We start from the raw sequence: 21,502 nt of genomic DNA on the forward strand, positions 1-21,502 counted from the left end.
AACATTTTGCCGTGTTTGGACAGAGCTCTTCACGATCAATCCTATCGCAAACAAACAGCGCCCCAGTTTTTAAATCCACGTCAAAATATTTCTTAGTATTCCCAGAGACAATGCGTAAATCTCGTTTTTCCAGTTCGTTAACATTAATCTGTAAATCCTTTGCGAGATTTCCCACCACCGTCCCTTTGTCAACCTCCTCGGAAACGGAGAACGAGAGCTGCGCTGCCGACGCATCACACAAACAAAGCAAAGCTATTAATTGTATCCAGATTGTGACTCGAAATCCTCCACGTCCCATCGCTGCCACACAATGAAAGAAATAGTCATTTTTGAACATGTCCACATTTGATGTGAATAACAGACGAAGCCCGTTCTGTCCTGTGACCATTTGTGTATTTTCTGACAAAGCACGAGTGGACTACCGATGATTCGGGAGAAGAGGTGGAGTCTGGGAAAAAAAGGAGCCACGTAGATATCAGTGGTCTCCAGCGACACCAACTGTTACTTTTGTGGTAATGCTTAAAGAATAATATTCCTCAATAGATATAGGAAATAATACTTATTGGAACTACACCTGATTTATGTAGACAGTAAAAGCGCCGAAAGAGCAATTTAAGTGGAAAATACAACGTCGCTCTACTAAAGCGAGTTTGTCTTGCTTAAGTAAAGATTTTATCAGGCATGCGCTACCAGGTAAAATGTATGCCTTCTTAAAAAACTATACATAGTTTGCAGTTATTTTATTTATTTTTTTTGCTTGGCAGGCCTTTCCTAGGACTCAGTAACACTGTCCACACTTCAGCACCATAGACAGCGACCCCGCTGGTTAGCAGTTTGACTGAGATCTCAATGACCTCTCTGCTTCAAATGCTATTACTCAACAGAGTTCGACATTCAGCATCATGCTAGTGAACTGCTTTTCTGGGGGAAAAAAGGGGTAATGAAATCGATGATTTAAATTTTAATTCCCCGAAATACGACTTCCATCACTTCACGACCATAGACTACATACAATCTCAGAAAAAGTAATAACATGTTGAAAACGTCCCAAATCTGATAATCTGATAACCCCACATGCCCTCTGAGATTATGGTTAACTCACCTTCTCTTTATTAGGTAAGGTCTGAGTCCTGGTAAAAGTGTCTCCTCCGTTAATACTGATCAGTTCAGCATCTACAGGTGGAAACGGTGCAGGGAAAACCACTACGTCACTCTTTAGTGTGTCTGAGCTGAAACACACGTCATACTGCTGAGTAGATTTGGAGTAAGACCAGCTCCCATCAGGGTGGGTGGTGATCATTGGGGCGCTGTACCTGCTGAAAGATCCATCTGTCCTGTGGCATCTGACAGCTATGAGACTGATGAGGCTGAGCAGAAAGATCACTGACACCGACACAATGGCGATGAGCAGATAGAGGTTCAAATCAGAGAAGCTGTCCTCCTTTATGGGCACATGTCTGAAGTGAGTGTGGATGTCAGCGGTGCTTTCAACAACCACCACCTCAATAGACACAGTAGCTGACAGGGAGGGTTCTCCATTATCAGAGACCAGCACCACCAAGGGGTGAGTTTTGAGGTCATTGTCACTCATCCTCCTCTTAGTTCTGATTTCTCCGGTGCTGGTTCCGATCCTGAACAGGTTGTTTCCTTTTGGCTCAGGCAGGTGATAAGTCAACAGCGCATTGTATCCAGAGTCGATGTCTATAGCCCTGATCTTTGCCACAAAGTATCCTGCTTCCGCAGAATATGGGATGCTCTCACTGTTGACAGAGCCGTGCTCAGAATAGGGAGCGAGAATTGTTGGATTATTATCATTTTCATCTAAAATTAAAACGTTGACAGTCACGTTGCTGCTGAGTGGAGGAACACCAGAATCTGTGGCCTGAACTTTGAACTGGAACGTTTTTAACTCCTCATAGTTAAAAGACTGTAGGCTGATAATGTCTCCAGTATCTGAGTTGATGTTTACAAACGAAGTTATAGGGATACTTTTTGAGTCACCTGCTAATGAGTATGTCACTCTGGCATTTTCATTTATATCAGGATCAACTGCAGTTATGGCATAGATGTGAGCTCCAACTGGACTGTTTTCTTTCACATAAATATTAATCACGGGTTCAAGAAAACGTGGTGCATTGTCATTGACATCAGAAATCTCCACATTTACAACGCTGGTGCTCGATAGAGACGGGCTACCTTCATCACTAGCTGTAATCGTGACATTATAAAAAGGACACATTTCTCTATCTAGGGGTCCATCGACAACTAATGAGTAATAATTTTTATAATTTGAATTTAGCTTAAAAGGTGCAGAACCAACAAGCTTACAACGAATCTGACCGTTTTTTCCTCCGTCTTTATCAGTCACTGTTACCAAAGCGACAACGCTTCCTATATCAGCATCTTCTCTGACGGGATTCATTAATGACGTCACCACAATTTCTGGGGCATTATCGTTCACATCAACTACCTCTATCAGTAGCTTTCCATTTGTGCGTCGAGGCGACGAGCCTTTGTCTGTTGCTTGTGCATGAACTTCATATGCTGCCTGTGCTTCATAATCCAAATTACCCTTCACTGTGATCTCACCGGTCTCTGCATTTATAAAAAACACATCAGCAGGATTGAAGTTTGCACGTTTGACAAAAGAGTAAACGACCCTACCGTTGTCCCCTTCGTCTAAATCGGTGGCATTAAGTTGAATAACTAATGATCCGGGTGGGGCATTTTCATTTACACGTGCCTTGTAAAGTGTTTTGCTAAACAACGGCGTGTTATCATTAACATCAAGAACATTAACATTAATCTGTACAGTTCCAGTGTTGGGAGGTTTACCTCCATCTACAGCAGTTAGTGTTAGTTTAATAACAGTTTGTTTTTCTCGATCCAAAGCTTTTAGCAGCACTAACTCAGCAGATGCACTGTGTTCTCCGCTGCTCTGTACGTCGAGGGAGAAATATTCATTTGGACTCAGCCTGTACGTCTTCACTGAATTGCTGCCTGTATCTGCATCAAGAGCGAGGGGAAGCAAAAAGTGTTCGCCCGTCGGTGAAAATTCAGAAATATTAAGTGAAAACGACTTCTCGACAAATATAGGTGCGTTGTCATTTAAATCAACAATCACCACCTCAATGCGTCGCAGTACCATAGGATTACTCAGTACGGCTTCTAAATTTAGTGTGCATTTTATCGTGTTCGGACATAGCTCCTCACGATCTATTCTCTCGTTAACATAAAGATCGCCCGTTTTGAAATTAGCCTCGAAATATTTCTTACTGTATCCGGACACAATATTTAGATTCCTCGTTTGCAGGTCTCGGAAGTTGACATTTAAATCCTTTGCGAGGTTCCCGACCACAGTTCCTTTGTCCACCTCCTCAGAAACCGAGTAGGATATCTGAGCAGCACACCGCTCGGATATAAACAGGATGATCAGAGAACAGAGTATTCCATTATTCCTTCCACTGCCCATCGCTGCTTTCAGAGACACTGACGCGATACAAATTATGTTCATCCATAAAACGCCACTCCATCGACCAACATCTTTAATGTCATCCACTTCAGCCCTCCGCGTTTTGTCGCCATTCGTGTTCCTCGCACAAAGCACTCGCAATCCGGTGAAGCTTCACACGGAAAGGAGGGGACTGAAAACACCGAGTCCATAAAATATGTGGTCATCAGCGACCCCAGGCGTTACAACCTAGATATGACAATCGTTTAAAAATCCAGTAGCGCGCTCTTTGTGTCTCATCAAACAACATGCGTAAAATGCTCCATATTTGCATATTAAATTCCAAAAGGACACTAAAACCAATTGTTTTAAAGTAGGAGATGATGATGCTCAGTCACAAATTTGAAATAATTTAAATAATTTGGGAAAAATAAAACAAAAGCTTGTTGAAAACCCGAGTTCAATGGAAATATGATATACTATCAGGATCGACTTATCTGTTCAGCGCAAGAAACTCCAACCTATTTTAGTCAAATTCATCTCAAAGACCAATAAAGCATGAGTACTTAACAAATTGAATGCCAACTTAACTAAATGAAAAGATGATGAGTAACAATTCAACCGGGGGACATCCCACTGTTTGGACTGTGAGGGTTAAACAATATTTACAGCACCACGGAAAGCTCCTTCCAAGCACACTTAGAGGATATAAACATTTCATTTGTCAAATCGAGGAACTAATTTGCCGACCTGCTAATCTGTTATACTTTCAAATAATTTCTATGATAGCAAGGACATGCGGTTTTGAAACATACTGCAGGTAAACTATTAAGACATTGAGACAGTAAGTTCAGATTTTCGTTCACTTTTCATGCTGTTGAATGAACTGCGGCTGAAAACAACTCACCTTTTCTTTACTTGGTAAAGTCTGAGTCCTGGTAAAAGTGTCTCCTCCGTTAATACTGATCAGTTCAGCATCTACGGGTGGAAACGGTGCAGGGAAAACCACTACATCACTCTTGAGTGTGTCTGAGCTGAAACACACGTCATACTGCTGTGTAGATTTGGAGTAAGACCAGCTCCCATCAGGGTGGGTGGTGATCATTGGGGCGCTGTATCTGCTGAAAGAACTGTCTGTCCTGTGGCATCTGACAGCTATGAGACTGATGAGGCTGAGCAGAAAGATGACTGACACCGACACAATGGCGATGAGCAGATAGAGGTTCAAATCAGAGAAACTGTCCTCCTTTATGGGCACATGTCTGAACTGAGTGTGGATGTCAGCGGTGCTTTCAACAACCACCACCTCAATAGACACAGTAGCTGACAGGGAGGGTTCTCCGTTATCAGAGACCAGCACCACCAAGGGGTGAGTTTTGAGGTCATTGTCACTCATTCGCCTCTTAGTTCTGATTTCCCCGGTGCTGGTTCCGATCCTGAACAGGCTGTTTCCTTTTGGTTCAGACAGATGATAAGTCAACAGTGCATTGTATCCAGAGTCTGCGTCTACAGCCCTTATCTTTGCCACAAAATATCCTGCTTCAGCAGAATATGGGATGCTCTCACTGTTGACAGAGCCGTGCTCAGAATATGGTGCCAGAATTGTTGGATTATTATCGTTTTCATCCAGAATCAAAACGTTGACAGTCACGTTGCTGCTGAGTGGAGGAACACCAGAATCTGTGGCCTGAACTTTGAACTGGAACGTCTTTAACTCCTCATAGTTAAAAGACTGCAGATTTATTATATCTCCCGTCTCTGAGTTGATGTTTAAAATGGATGACAGTGGGATATTTTTTGGAGAATTGTCTAACAATGTGTATGTCAACTTTGCATTGCTATCCAGATCAGGATCGAAGGCACTTACTGTATAAATAACTGAGCCTATTGGACTGTTTTCTTTCACATAAACATTAATTACAGGCTCCATAAAGTGAGGTGCGTTGTCATTGACATCAGACACTTGAACAGTAATGACCCTGATGCTGGACAGAGGTGGACTTCCTTCATCTGTGGCTGTAATGGTGACATTGTAGAGAGAAGTGTTTTCTCTGTCCAGCGGTCCATCTACTATTAATGAATAGTCATTTTTATAGTTGGACTTGAGTCTAAATGGAGCAGGTCCAACTACTTTACAGTTAGTGACACCATTATTTCCTACATCTTCATCACTCACTGTGATGAAAGCAACAATTGTCCCCAGTCCTGCATCCTCTTTTACAGGTGTCATCAATGACGTTATTGATATTTCTGGAGCATTGTCATTTACATCAATTATTTCTATCAGCAGTTTAGCATGAGCACTACGAGGAGAGGCGCCTTGATCCACTGCTTGAACTCTGACTTCATAAGCAGGCGTCTCCTCATAATCTAGTCTTCCCTTCACAGTAATTTCTCCTGTTTCTGAATTCAGATCAAAAATATTTGATGGGTCAATGTTCCCTCGTTTTATAAATGAATACAGGATCTTACCGTTCGGGCCTTCGTCTAAATCAGTTGCATTTAACTTGATAACAAATGTTCCAGGACTCGCATTTTCTTTTACACGCACTTTATAAAGCGATTTGCTAAACGCGGGTGTATTATCATTGACATCGATGACGTTAACAATTAACTGCAAAGTCCCCGACCGAGGCGGTTTACCTCCATCTACGGCGGTCAGGATAAGTTTAATTACTGGCTGTTTTTCTCTGTCTAAAGCTTTCTGCAGCACTAACTCGGCAGACACACCGTGTTCTCCGCCACTTTGCACATCAAGAGAGAAATTTTCATTTTGACTGAGCTTGTAGCTTTTTACTGCGTTGCTTCCTGTGTCTGCATCTACCGCTACAGGGAGAAGATATCGCTCTCCCGGCGACAGTGATTCAGAGATATTTAATAAATGCGAATTTTCGATGAAGGAAGGCGAGTTATCATTTGTATCAAGAATATTAACCTCGATGCGGTGCACATTCATTGGATTATTTAGAGCAGCTTGTATTTTTAGTGAGCATTTTGCCACATGCGGACAAAGCTCTTCTCTGTCTATTCTCTCGTCAACAAAGAGGTTACCGGTCCGCAAATTAACGTCAAAATATGTCTTACTGAAACTCGACACAATACGAAGATTCCTGGTCTCCAGTTCTTGTAAATTTAGGTTTAAATCCTTTGCGATATTTCCCAGTACGGTGCCTTTGTTCACCTCCTCGGAAGTCGTGTAGGATAACTGCGAAACAGACCAGTCACAAAGACAAAGCAGTGCAACAACACGAATCCAGACGTATCCGTTTTGTCGTCGCACAAACATTGTTGATGCAGCAAAGTAGGTGAACCCAATAGATCATTTACCCGCTGTTTAGGTATTTCCTTCAGATGCAGTATTGTTCTGTTTCAGCTCTTTCTTTTCTCGTCACAGTACCATCGAGTGTCCAGGAAACTATGACGAACGACGACGAGTTCATTTACCAAATGCATGGAGGAGGAGTTTTGGATAATCAAACACATTTACATCTGTGGTCTCCAGCGACATCATGTGGTGAGTAGTAGACACTGTACATGCTCATGAAAACCTATTCAAGTAATTTGCAAAATACTTCTAAGAGCGAATTATCCTCTCAAGTTGCTTTACCTTCGTTCAAGAAAAATAAATAATAATGTTGATAATAAAAAGTCCCTCCCCCGTATGCATTCATAAACACGAGTATTGTATATTAAAACAATGGGATTAAGATTTAGTGTGACCGAGAGTGCAACAATCGTCCAGTGATGGATATTTGAACAGCCGGACAATCTGGTGAAAAATCCAAATAATGTAACCTATTTTTTTTTTCCGAAACGTAATGCATTGACTTTTATCATTTAAATACAGTACTTAAAAAATATTTTATTAACAATACTGATAATAAACGGTTTGAATATTATCAGAAGGTTGTTGTTTTAAAGGGGACGGTGCAGAAACCACAGGGCCTAAATTCAGGACCACGGAGAGCGCCCTTCAGTCTCGTAGTAAAATAATCCAAGTGTTCATTGAAAATGCTGAAGTGATGTTTCAGAGTAAACTCCTGAAATCACTTCCTTCAGTTTTATCAACATGACTAGCGATATATGTTATGATTTGCACAGTCAAGTTAACTTTTATTCCTGAGATCAGTTGAAACGACAGAACATTGAAGAGAAAAACACTAACCTCAACAATGCTAAGATTTCAACTGTCATACATTTTTACGTTATTTTTTTGTTTTTGTTTTATCACGTTATGCCAAAGACACAAACAAACAGATTGGTTCTCTCATCATTATTATGTTAAGATGTTATTTGGGTTTGTTGTCTGAAATGCATTGTGGCTGCTGTTTTAATGAATATGCATAATTTAGGCATGAGCAAGTTATATGGCACAAATTTTGACAGGCCAGTTTGTTGTAGTATCACTTATATTTGAGATGCATGATTTCTGTAAGTGCTGCTAATTTCCAGAGAGGGTTGGCAGATGAAAACTTCTGTTTGCTTTTTTATCTAAAAGTGGCAAATAGAGAGTTAATTTTCATTTCATCATTGACTTGACATTCATGCACCCTTTCATAACATGTTATATCAAAGTTTGCCAATGGATGAGCAGTTAGTGATAACAGCTGCATTTCAATCAACATTGCTTGAGTCCTAAATAAAGTATTCAGCCTTTCAGTGCAATGTATAGCCTACCTTCTCTTTGTTGGGTAAAGTCTGGGTCCTGGTAAAAGTGTCTCCTCCGTTAATACTGATCAGTTCAGCATCTACAGGTGTAAATGGTGCGGGGAAAACCACTACGTCACTCTTCAGTGTGTCTGAGCTGAAACACACGTCGTACTGCTGAGTGGATTTGGAGTAAGACCAGCTCCCGTCAGGGTGGGTGGTGATCATTGGGGCGCTGTACCTGCTGAAAGAGCCATCTGTCCTGTGGCATCTGACAGCTATTAGACTGATGAGGCTGAGCAGAAAGATCACTGACACCGACACAATGGCGATGAGCAGATAGAGGTTCAAATCAGAGAAACTGTCCTCCTTTATGGGCACATGTCTGAACTGAGTGTGGATGTCAGCGGTGCTTTCAAGAACCACCACCTCAATAGACACAGTAGCTGACAGGGAGGGTTCTCCGTTATCAGAGACCAGCACCACCAAGGGGTGAGTTTTGAGGTCATTGTCACTCATTCGCCTCTTAGTCCTGATTTCCCCGGTGCTGGTTCCGATTCTGAACAGGTTGTTTCCTTTTGGCTCAGACAGGTGGTAAGTCAACAGTGCATTGTATCCAGAGTCTGCATCTACAGCCCTGATCTTTGCCACAAAGTATCCTGCTTCAGCAGAATATGGGATGCTCTCACTGTTGACGGAGCCGTGCTCAGAATATGGTGCCAGAATTGTTGGATTATTATCATTTTCATCCAGAATCAAAACGTTAACAGTCACGTTGCTGTTGAGTGGAGGAACACCAGAATCTGTGGCCTGAACTTTGAACTGGAATGTTTTTAATTCCTCATAGTTAAAAGACTGCAGACTGATTATATCTCCAGTCTCTGAGTTGATGTTTAAAATGGATGAAATTGGAATATTTCTTGGGGAACTGTCTAACAACTTGTATGTCAACCTGGAATTTCCATCTAGATCAGGATCGAAAGCATTTACTGTATAAATAACTGAGCCTATTGGACTGTTTTCTTTCACATAAACATTAATTACAGGCTCCATAAAGTGAGGTGCGTTGTCATTGACATCCGACACTTGAACAGTAATGACCCTGATGCTGGACAGAGGTGGACTTCCTTCATCTGTGGCTGTAATGGTGACATTGTAAAGAGAAGAGTTCTCTCTGTCCAGCGGTCCATCTACTACTAATGAATAGTCATTTTTATAGTTGGACTTGAGTTTAAACGGAACAGATCCAACTACCTTACAGTTAGTTATGCCATTATTCCCCCCATCTTTATCACTAACTGTTACCAAGGCAACAATTGTCCCCAGTTCTGCGTCTTCTTTTACGGGTGTCATGAGTGACGTCACAGCTATTTCTGGGGCATTGTCATTCACATCAACTATTTCTATCAATAATTTAGCATGAGCACTTCGAGGGACAGGGCCCTGATCCATTGCTTGAACTCTGACTTCATAAGCAGGCGTCTCTTCATAATCTAGTCTTCCCTTCACAGTAATTTCTCCTGTTTCTGAATTCAGATCAAAAATATTTGATGGATCGATATTCCCTCTTTTGATTAACGAATACAGGATCTTGCTGTTTATTCCCTCGTCCAAATCTGTTGCATTCAACTTTATTACAAGTGCTCCGGGAGTCGTATTTTCGAAGACACGCATTTTATAAAGCGATTTGCTAAATGTAGGTATGTTATCATTGACGTCTAATACATTAACATATATTTGTAAGGTCCCGGACCTCGAGGGTTTACCTCCATCTACCGCCGTCAAGACAAGTGTGATCACCGACTGTTTTTCTCGATCTAAAGCTTTCTGCAGCACTAACTCGGCAGACACACCGTGTTCTCCGCCGCTCTGCACATCAAGAGAGAAATGTTCATTTTGACTCAGCTTGTAGCTCTTTACTGAGTTGCTTCCTATGTCTGCATCTACCGCTACAGGGAGAAGATATCGCTCACCCGTTAAGGATGACTCGTAAATATTCAAAGAATGGATGTTTTCACTAAATGCAGGCGAATTGTCGTTTATATCCAATATATGAACTTCTATGCGATGTGCAGTCATTGGGTTGCTTAAAAGAGCTTGTATTTTTAGTGAGCATTTTGCCACATGCGGACAAAGCTCTTCTCGATCTATTCTCTCCTCAACTAAGAGGTTCCCGGTCCGCAAATTGACGTTAAAGTATGTCTTACTGTAACTCGAAACAACACGTAGATCCCTGTTCTCTAGTTCCTGTACATTGAGGTTTAAATCCTTTGCGATATTTCCCACTACAGTGCCTTTGTTCACCTCCTCGGAAATCGAGTAAGACAACTGCGATGCAGACCAGTCACAAAGACAAAGAAACACAGCAATGTGGATCCAGACGTATTCCGTTTGTCGTCGAATATTCATTGTTGATACACCAGAAGAAGTAAACCCGAATGATCATTTATCCGTGACAGAGATATTTCCATCCGAAGCAAATTTAGTTGTAGCTCCTGCGTTTCTCGTCATAACATTCTCCGTGGGTGTGCTAATGACCGAGGGTGATTTTTTTTCTATGCAGGGAGGAGGAGTTTTAGACGTACAATCAAATTTAAGTCTACGGTCTCCTGCGACCTCATGTGGTGAGTCATTGGTAAGCACGTATGATGAAGTGTACCACATAGTTACATCACTGAAAAGATTATGAATGACCTGAATCTTTTGGGTTTACTGTGTAAAAAATCTAAATAATTTGGGACAAACCTGAGTAGTTGGAAAAGATGAATCTTTCATTGACTAAATGAGCTATTACACCGTTTAGATAATGCAACATATCCGTAACAGAAAGTATTGATGCTTTAGTTTCAATAATATGCATAACTTACAACTTACATGCTTAGAATACATATTTGTTTTCCCTGTGCAGAAATGTACAGACACCAAACATCGGCATAATATTCAGCACCACGGACAGCACTCTTTTCTTGAAAAACTAAATTCAGTCTCAGAAGACAACAATCTCAGCAGACCGATAGAAACCAGATACACACAAGTTTATAGGCTCAGGACCACAGGGACTGTTGTTTCAATTCAAGTACAAAACAACTTTGATTATTTCCATTACTCACAATTTTTCAACTTTCAGAAAAGCAGCTGATTTTACTGCAGAATTCAACAAAGACAGAGCCCAACACTGCAGAAGAAACACTAGTTCAGTCGCTCCAACTGTGACACATGAGCTGTTTCCATTTAAAAAAAAATATTAAAATGGAATATGTGACTGACTATTTAACACAGAGAAAATAATGGCTAATATACTGAAAAGGTTAAAAGTTTTCTTACAGCTTCTGGTACTGGTCTTTAATATGTTTTAGCCTTAAAGTGTAGTTGATCTGTGATGAGAAGTCCTATTTATTGACTATTACAAGCCTGATATTGTGGCAGTGAGTCATAGTGTTTTGTTGCTTCATTAATAATATTTAATTGAAGCTATATCAGCACACCTGAAGACTCATGAGCAAAAAAATGCATTACATTTTATGATCATACTGTTATATTTTACAAGCACTAATGACCTACCTTCTCTTTGCTGGGTAAAGTCTGAGTCTTGGTAAAAGTGTCTCCTCCGTTAATACTGATCAGTTCAGCATCTACAGGTGGAAACGATGTGGGGAAAACCACTACGTCACTCTTGAGCGTGTCTGAGCTGAAACACACGTCATACTGCTGTGTAGATTTGGAGTAAGACCAGCTCCCGTCAGGGTGGGTGGTGATCATTGGGGCGCTGTACTTGCTGAAAGAGCCGTCTGTCCTGTGGCATCTGACAGCTATTAGACTGACGAGGCTGAGCAGAAAGATCACTGACACCGACACAATGGCGATGAGCAGATAGAGGTTCAAATCAGAGAAACTGTCCTCCTTTATGGGCACATGTCTGAACTGAGTGTGGATGTCAGCGGTGCTTTCAACAACCACCACCTCAATAGACACAGTAGCTGACAGGGAGGGTTCTCCGTTATCAGAGACCAGCACCACCAAGGGGTGAGTTTTGAGGTCATTGTCACTCATTCTCCTCTTAGTTCTGATTTCTCCCGTGCTGGTTCCGATCCTGAACAGGTTGTTTCCTTTTGGCTCAGACAGGTGATAAGTCAACAACGCATTGTATCCAGAGTCTGCGTCTACAGCCCTGATCTTTGCCACAAAGTATCCTGCTTCGGCAGAATATGGGATGCTCTCACTGTTGACGGAGCCGTGTTCAGAATATGGTGCCAGAATTGTTGGATTATTATCATTTTCATCCAGAATCAAAACGTTGACAGTCACGTTGCTGTTGAGTGGAGGAACACCAGAATCTGTGGCCTGAACTTTGAACTGGAATGTTTTTAACTCCTCATAGTTAAACGACTGCAGAGTGATTATATCTCCAGTCTCTGAATTGATGTTTAAAATGGATGAAATTGGAATATTTCTTGGAGAACTGTCTAACAATTTGTATGTCAACCTGGAGTTCCCATCTAGATCAGGATCGAAAGCATTTACTGTGTAAAGAACTGAGCCTATTGGACTGTTTTCTTTCACATAAACATTAATTACAGGTTCCATAAAGTGAGGTGCGTTGTCATTGACATCAGACACTTGAACAATAATGACCCTGATGCTGGACAGAGGTGGACTTCCTTCATCTGTGGCTGTAATGGTGACATTGTAGAGAGAAGTGTTTTCTCTGTCCAGCGGTCCATCTACTACTAATGAATAGTCATTTTTATAGTTAGATTTAAGTTTAAATGGAGCAGGTCCAACTACCTTACAATTAGTTATGCCATTATTCCCCCCATCTTTATCAGTCACTGTTACCAAGGCAACAATTGTCCCCAGTTCTGCGTCTTCTTTTAAAGGTGTCATAAGTGACGTCACAGCTATTTCTGGGGCATTGTCATTTACATCAATTATTTCTATCAGCAGTTTAGCATGAGCACTACGAGGAGAGGCGCCTTGATCCACTGCTTGAACTCTGACTTCATAAGCAGGCGTCTCTTCATAATCTAGTCTTCCCTTCACATTAATTTCTCCTGTTACTGAATTCAGATCAAAAATATTTGATGGGTCAATATTCCCTCGTTTGATAAAAGAATACAGAATTTTGCCATTCAGGCCCTCGTCGAGATCTGTTGCATTTAACTTTATCACAGGTGTTCCGGGAATCGCATTTTCTAAGACACGCACTTTATAAAGCGATTTGCTAAACGTAGGAATGTTATCATTGACGTCTAATACATTAACATATATTTGTAAGGTCCCGGACCTCGAGGGTTTACCTCCATCTACCGCCGTCAAGACAAGTGTGATCACCGACTGTTTTTCTCGATCTAAAGCTTTCTGCAGCACTAACTCGGCAGACACACCGTGTTCTCCGCCGCTCTGCACATCAAGAGAGAAATGTTCATTTTGACTCAGCTTGTAGCTCCTTACTGAGTTGCTTCCTATGTCTGCATCTACTGCTACAGGGAGAAGATATCGCTCACCCGTTAAGGATGACTCCGATATATTCAAAAAATACTTGTTTTCAACAAACGCAGGCGAATTGTCGTTTATATCCAATATATTAACTTCTATGCGATGTGCAGTCATTGGGTTGCTTAAAAGAGCTTGTATTTTTAGTGAGCATTTTGCCACATGCGGACAAAGCTCTTCTCGATCTATTCTCTCCTCAACTAAGAGGTTCCCGGTCCGCAAATTGACGTTAAAGTATGTCTTACTGTAACTCGAAACAACACGTAGATCCCTGTTCTCTAGTTCCTGTACATTGAGGTTTAAATCCTTTGCGATATTTCCCACTACAGTGCCTTTGTTCACCTCCTCGGAAATCGAGTAAGACAACTGCGATGCAGACCAGTCACAAAGACAAAGAAACACAGCAATGTGGATCCAGACGTATTCCGTTTGTCGTCGAATATTCATTGTTGATGCACCAAAAGAAGTAAACCCGAATGTTCATTTATCCGTGATAGAGATATTTCCATCCGAAGCAAAGACCGTTGTAGCTCCTGCGTTTCTCGTCACAGCATCCTCCGCGGGTGTGCTAATGACCGAGGGTGATTTTTTTTTTCTATGCAGGGAGGAGGAGTTTTAGACGTACAATCAAATTTAAGTCTACGGTCTGCTGCAACCTCATGTGGTGACTGGTAAGCAAGTATAATAAAGTGTACCACATAATTGGATCACCGAAGCCATTATAAGTGGCCTGACCCTTTCGGTTTAATGTGTAAAAAATCAAAATAATTTGTGACAAACCTGGGTAGTTGGAAAATATGAATCTTTCAGTGACTAAATGAGCTATTGCAGCATTCCTACAATGCAACATATCCATAACGGAAAATACTTTTTTTGTTTTGTGTTTTTGTTTCTTTGTTTTTTTTATTTGAGAAATGTACATACTTTACAACTATCATGCTTAAATTTTTTTTTTCCTGTACAGTACTGTACAGAAACCAAACGTCAACACAACATTCAGCACCACGGACAGCACTCTTTAAAATCTACATTCCGTCTCAGAAGACAACAACAATCTCAGCAGACCATACAGAAACCAGATACACACGAGTTTATAGGCTCAGGACCACAGGGACTGTTGTTTCAATTCAAGTACAAAACAACTTTGATTATGTCAATTACTCACAATTTTTCAACTTTCAGAAAAGCAGCTGATTTTACTGCAGAATGTAACAAAGACAGCCCAACACTGCAGAAGAAATACTAGTTCAGTTGCTCCCACTGTGACACATGAGCTGTTTCCATTAAAAAAATAAATATTAAAATGGAATATGTGACGGACTATTTAACACAGAGAAAATAATGGCTAATATACTGAAAAGGTTAAAAAATGATCTTACAGCTTCTGGTACTGGCCTTCAGTAAGTTCTGGCCGTAAAGTGTAGTTGATCCGTGGTGAGAAATCCTATTTGTTGGCTGCTACAAGCCTGATATTGTGACAGTGAGTCATAGTGTTTTGTTGCTTCATTAATAATATTTAATTGAAGCTATACCTGCACACCTGAAGACTCATGAGCAAAAACAAATGCATTACATTTTATGATCATGCTGTTATATTTTACAAGCACTAATGACCTACCTTCTCTTTGCTGGGTAAAGTCTGAGTCCTGGTGAAAGTGTCTCCTCCATTAATACTGATCAGTTCAGCATCTACGGGTGGAAACGGTGCAGGGAAAACCACTACATCACTCTTGAGCGTGTCTGAGCTGAAACACACGTCATACTGCTGAGTCGATTTGGAATAAGACCAGCTCCCATCAGGGTGGGTGGTGATCATTGGGGCGCTGTATCTGCTGAAAGAACTGTCTGTCCTGTGGCATCTGACAGCTATGAGACTGATGAGGCTGAGCAGAAAGATCACTGACACCGACACAATGGCGATGAGCAGATAGAGGTTCAAATCAGAGAAACTGTCCTCCTTTATCGGCACATGTCTGAACTGAGTGTGGATGTCAGCGGTGCTTTCAACAACCACCACCTCAATAGACACAGTAGCTGACAGGGAGGGTTCTCCGTTATCAGAGACCAGCACCACCAAGGGGTGAGTTTTGAGGTCATTGTCACTCATTCTCCTCTTAGTCCTGATTTCTCCACTGCTGGTTCCGATCCTGAACAGGTTGTTTCCTTTTGACTCAGACAGATGATAAGAGAGTAGTGCATTGTATCCAGAGTCTGCATCTACAGCCCTGATCTTTGCCACAAAGTATCCTGCTTCAGCAGAATATGGGATGCTCTCACTGTTGACGGAGCCGTGCTCAGAATATGGTGCCAGAATTGTTGGATTATTGTCATTTTCATCGAGAATCAAAATGTTGACAGTGACGTTGCTGCTAAGTGGAGGAATGCCAGAATCTGTGGCCTGAACTTTGAACTGGAATGTTTTCAACTCCTCATAGTTAAACGATTGCAGACTGATTATATCTCCAGTCTCTGAATTGATGTTAAAAATGGATGAAATTGGAATATTTCTTGGTGAACTGTCTAACAATGTGTATGTCAACTTTGCATTACCATCTAGATCAGGATCAAAAGCACTAATTGTGTAAATAACAAAGCCTATTGGACTATTTTCTTTCACATAAATATTAATTACAGGCTCCATAAAGTGAGGTGCGTTGTCATTTACATCCGACACTTGAAAAGTGACGATCCTGATGCTGGACAGAGGTGGACTTCCTTCATCTGTGGCTGTAATGGTGACATTGTAAAAAGGAGTGTTTTCTCTGTCCAGCGGTCCATCTACTACTAATGAATAGTCATTTTTATAGTTGGACTTGAGTTTAAATGGAGCAGGTCCAACTACCTTACAATTAGTTATGCCATTATTCCCCCCATCTTTATCAGTCACTGTTACCAAGGCAACAATTGTCCCCAGTTCTGCGTCTTCTTTTAAAGGTGTCATAAGTGACGTCACAGATATTTCTGGGGCATTGTCATTCACATCAATTATTTCTATCAGTAATTTAGCATGAGCACTACGAGGAAAGGCGCCTTGATCCATTGCTTGAACTCTGATTTCATAAGCAGGCGTCTCTTCATAGTCTAGTCTCCCTTTCACGGTAATTTCTCCCGTTTCTGAATTCAAATCAAAAATATTTGATGGGTCAGTGTTCCCTCGTTTTATAAATGAATACAGGATCTTGCTGTTCATGCCCTCGTCCAAATCAGTTGCATTTAATTTAGTAACACGTGTTCCGCCTGACGTGTTTTCACTTACACGCACTTTATAAAGAGATTTACTAAAAATCGGTGCATTGTCATTGGTATCCATCACATATACATTCAACTGAAGTGTTCCTGATCTAGATGGTTTTCCTCCGTCCACAGCGGTCAGAATTAGACTAATCACAGACTGTTTCTCTCTATCCAAAGGTTTCTGCAACACTAATTCAGCAGAAGTTGTATGTTCTCCTCCGCTCTGTACATCGAGAGAGAAATGTTCATTTTGACTCAGTTTGTAGCTTTTCACCGAGTTGCTTCCTGTATCTGCATCTTCTGCTATTGGAAGGAGATATCGCTCTCCCGCAGAGAGTGACTCGGAGATATTTATTGAAAACGACTCTTCAACAAATTCTGGCGAGTTATCATTTATGTCTAAAACACTGACCTCAATGCGGTGTACAATCATTGGATCGCTTAAAACGGCCTGTATTCTCAGAGAACATTGTGTCGTAGTCAGGCAAAGCTCCTCTCTGTCTATTCTGTCGTTAACAAAGAGGTTTCCAGTCCGTAAATTCACGTCAACATATTTCTTACTGTAACTCGAAACAATACGTAGATCCCTGGTTTCTATCTCTTGTACGTTCAAATTCAAATCCTTTGCGATATTCCCCACTACGGTGCCTTTGTTCACCTCCTCGGAAATGGAGTAAGATAATTGCGAAACAGACCAGTCACAAAGACAAAGCAGCGCAACAATATGAATCCAGGCATATTCCTTCGTTCCCATTGCTGAACAGTACCCACGGAATCCCGCAAATCCAGCTTATTCCAGTTTATGTATATCCGTCAAAAACAGCATTATGCAGCGGCAGCAGCAGCTCTTCTCGCCACAGTACAATCTGAGCGTCTCTCTGTACTGATGACCAATGGCTGGTTTTGTTCTCCCGTTCAGGGTGGAGTTTCAGACGTACTATAATAAATATATCGACGGTCTCCAGCGACACCGTGTGGTCCAAGAAAGACGAGCCGATGTAAATGTGACTAACTCTTTGCCCAATGATTTGCAGTAAATATAAATGTTACATTTAACTGATCGGCCCATAGGTCATTTGTTGGTCTCATATGGAGGGTTATAGTTGATATTTAATGGTTTCAACAAACACAGAGATTTATAAAAGTTGCAGAGTCATTCAAGGCAACTATTCAATCCCAGTGTTAGTGACCACGAAAAAAAGTCAACCTATATTTTACGGAAACAGAGGCGAAATTTAACTCTTGACTTCAATTAATTAAATCGTAAGTCAACCACGATATCTCCAAAAGACCACAGGGAATAGTCTTAACAGGGTTTCTTTAAAAAATAAAAAATAAATCACTAACAACAACAACAAAAAAAATGATGATCGACATACTGATCCAGAGCGCTATTAGATTCCAAAGATTACATAAACTAAATTCCGCACCAAGGAAAGCGCTGTTTTAATTCAAACACTCCCAGGACCGTAAAACATGAAAATATAGGTTGTTCTGCTCTCACTTGTAAATATAAATACAATGTAATATAAAATCGTTTCTATGGCAACTGGGGAATTATTACTATTACCTCTATTGCTGTGTTTTCCAAGTCTTGTTGGCTTGCGCATGTACGCTAACATCTCACAGCAAAATATGTCAATCGCGGCAGTTTTAACTGAAAAAATTCTATTGAAAACTTAATAACACATACCTTTTCTTTGTTCGGTAACGTCTGAGTTCTGGTGAAAGTGTCTCCTCCGTTAATACTGATCAGTTCAGCATCTACAGGTGGAAACGGTGCAGGGAAAACCACTACGTCACTCTTCAGTGTGTCTGAGCTGAAACACACGTCATACTGCTGAGTAGATTTGGAGTAAGACCAGCTCCCGTCAGGGTGGGTGGTGATCATTGGGGCGCTGTACCTGCTGAAAGAGCCGTCTGTCCTGTGGCATCTGACAGCTATTAGACTGACGAGGCTGAGCAGAAAGATCACTGACACCGACACAATGGCGATGAGCAGATAGAGGTTCAAATCAGAGAAACTGTCCTCCTTTATGGGCACATGTCTGAACTGAGTCTGGATGTCAGCAGTGCTTTCAACAACCACAACCTCAATAGACACAGTAGCTGACAGGGAGGGTTCTCCGTTATCAGAGACCAGCACCACCAAGGGGTGAGTTTTGAGGTCATTGTCACTCATTCTCCTCTTAGTTCTGATTTCTCCGGTGCTGGTTCCGATCCTGAACAGGTTGTTTCCTTTTGACTCAGACAGATGATAAGAGAGCAGCGCATTGTATCCAGAGTCTGCATCTACAGCCCTGATTTTTGCCACAAAATATCCTGCTTCAGCAGAATATGGGATGCTCTCACTGTTGACAGAGCCGTGCTCAGAATATGGTGCAAGAATCGCGGGACTGTTGTCATTCTCATCCAAGATAAAGACATTTACAGTCACGTTGCTGCTGAGCGGAGGAAGACCAGAGTCTGTGGCCTGAACTTTGATCTGGAACGTTTTTAACTCCTCGTAATTAAAAGACTGCAGACTGATTATAGCTCCAGTCTCCGAGTTGATGTTTAAAACAGTCGAAATGGGGAATCCTTTGGGATAATTACCCATTAATGAATAAGTCAGTTTAGCATTTTCATTTGTATCTGCATCTTGCGCGGTTGTTGTCGTGATTACATCTCCTACTTTACTGTTCTCTTTCACGTAAACATTTATGTTGCTGTCTGGGAAACTGGGAGCATTGTCATTTATATCAGAAATGTGCACATTGATTACAGCAGTGCTAGAAAGACGCGGACTCCCTTCATCAGTTGCAGTAATAGTTATATTATACTGCGGTACAACCTCTCTGTCGAGGATACCATCAACTATCAATGAGTAATAGTTTTTGTAGTTTGACGTCAATTTAAAAGGGATTGAATCTTTAATTTTACAAGTGGTGATTCCATTTTGGGCCCCATCTTTATCAGTTACAGTTACCAAAGCAACGACTGTTCCAATTTCAGCATTTTCTTTGACTGGACTCATTAGCGAAGTTACAGAGATTTCTGGTGCATTGTCATTGACATCGATCACCTCTACGAGCACTTTAGAATACCCACTGCGAGGAGAAGTACCTTGGTCTGTTGCTCGCACTCGTAATTCGTATGCATTGTTTTCCTCGTAATCTAAATTAGCTTTCACGATGATTTCACCGCTTTCAGGTATTACAGTGAATTTTTCTGGGGAGTCCACATTTCCTCTTCTCATTAAAGAATATCTGATATCTGAATTTTGACCCGCGTCCAAATCTGTTGCATTTAACTTCAGTATCGTTGTACCTATGGATACATTTTCGCTGATACTCACTTTATGAAGCGATTTGCTGAAGGAAGGCGTGTTATCGTTAACATCTATCACATTCACAAGAATCTGCACAGTACCAGATCTTGCAGGTTTCCCTCCGTCCACAGCGGTTAATGTTAGTTTAATCATGGCTTGTTTTTCTCGGTCTAAAGCTTTCTGCAGCACCAACTCAGCAGACACACCGTGTCCTCCGCTACTGACATCTATAGAGAAATGCTCATTTGTACTTAGTTTATAGGTTTTCACTGAATTGCTGCCAGTGTCTGCATCTCTAGCTGCTGGGAGTGGATACCTCTCTCCCGTTGAAGACGACTCGGAGATATTAAACACATGGATTTGCTCGAGGAATGATGGCGCATTATCATTAATGTCAACAATACTGACCTCAATGCGATAAATATTCATAGGATGGCTTAGTAGTCCCTCTATATTTAAGGAACACTTGGGCAAATTAGGACAAAGCTCTTCCCGGTCTATCCTTTCGGTCACAGACAAAGCTCCTGTTCTTAAATTAGCCTCGAAATAGCTCTTACTGTATCCCGATACAATCCGAAATCCTCGTTCCTCCAGTTGCTGTGTGTTAATGTTTAAATCCTTTGCGAGATTCCCCACCACTGTGCCTTTGTCCACCTCCTCGGAAACAGAGTAGGAAATCTGAGCTGCAGACCAGTTCGATAAACAAAGAATAATGGCGAACAACATCCATTCCGCCTCTCTATTGTGTTGCCGATCCATCCTTTCTTTGAAGATAGAAATCCACACAAACAAACGTATTTTTTTCACAGAAAGATAAAAGCATCCAAAGAACGGCCAGGTTCTCTACACGTCAAGATCATCTTTCAAGACGGAGTGCTTTACTAACCTAGACCCGACGAAACGCACTGGCTGTTTCTTTTCTCACCAACAGTGGAGGAGGAGTCATTAAAAAAAAAAAAAAAAATCATTAATGAACAAAAGTGAATGTCTGGTCTCGAGCGACATCTTGCGTTCATTTTGAACCACGATGTATTATTTAATAACCACATCTAGCAAATTCGTTGTTTTCCTTAAATATCACACCAGACTCCGTCCATTATGTTGCTTTTTTGCAAAAGCAGAATACTATGAACAGTGAAACACGCCAGGTAAATGGAGACTAAATACATCATTGACAATATATGGATGCTGCATTTGCTTATGGTGCAGAACATATATAGCAATATAATTTGAAAACACATTATATAAACCATATTATCATGTAGGGTAGAATATTTAATTTCTTAGAACCTGCCAGGGCGCAGACTCAGCAAAAAGTTATTTTTCTTCGCCTGTAATGCTAGTTTACCATTGTTTGTCAAGTCAAA

At 41.1% G+C, this 21,502-nt stretch overlaps 1 protein-coding gene across 31 annotated transcripts in view; it reads right to left on the bottom strand.

Moving 5' to 3' along the window:
- LOC111572933 (protocadherin alpha-C2-like) overlaps positions 1 to 21,502 on the bottom strand; it is a 189,585-nt gene that overhangs the window by 40,041 nt on the left and 128,042 nt on the right. The window contains exon 1 of one of the 31 annotated variants that reach the window (XM_035951264.2): positions 18,519 to 21,037. The exons of 25 other annotated variants lie outside the window; for them this stretch is intronic. In XM_035951264.2, coding sequence (XP_035807157.2) covers positions 18,519 to 20,894 — 2,376 coding nt within the window. In that variant the 5' untranslated portion in view covers positions 20,895 to 21,037. Of the gene's footprint in view, positions 1 to 1,102; positions 3,619 to 4,358; positions 6,773 to 8,128; positions 10,601 to 11,659; positions 14,158 to 15,209; positions 17,706 to 18,518; positions 21,038 to 21,502 lie in introns of those variants that run through there. 5 more of the 31 variants (XM_035951266.2, XM_035951258.2, XM_055016475.1 and 2 more) reach the window with 5 other exon arrangements.

The sequence above is a fragment of the Amphiprion ocellaris genome, chromosome 13 (assembly GCF_022539595.1).
Source record: "Amphiprion ocellaris isolate individual 3 ecotype Okinawa chromosome 13, ASM2253959v1, whole genome shotgun sequence".
In the NCBI taxonomy this organism is placed as follows: Eukaryota; Metazoa; Chordata; class Actinopteri; family Pomacentridae; genus Amphiprion; species Amphiprion ocellaris.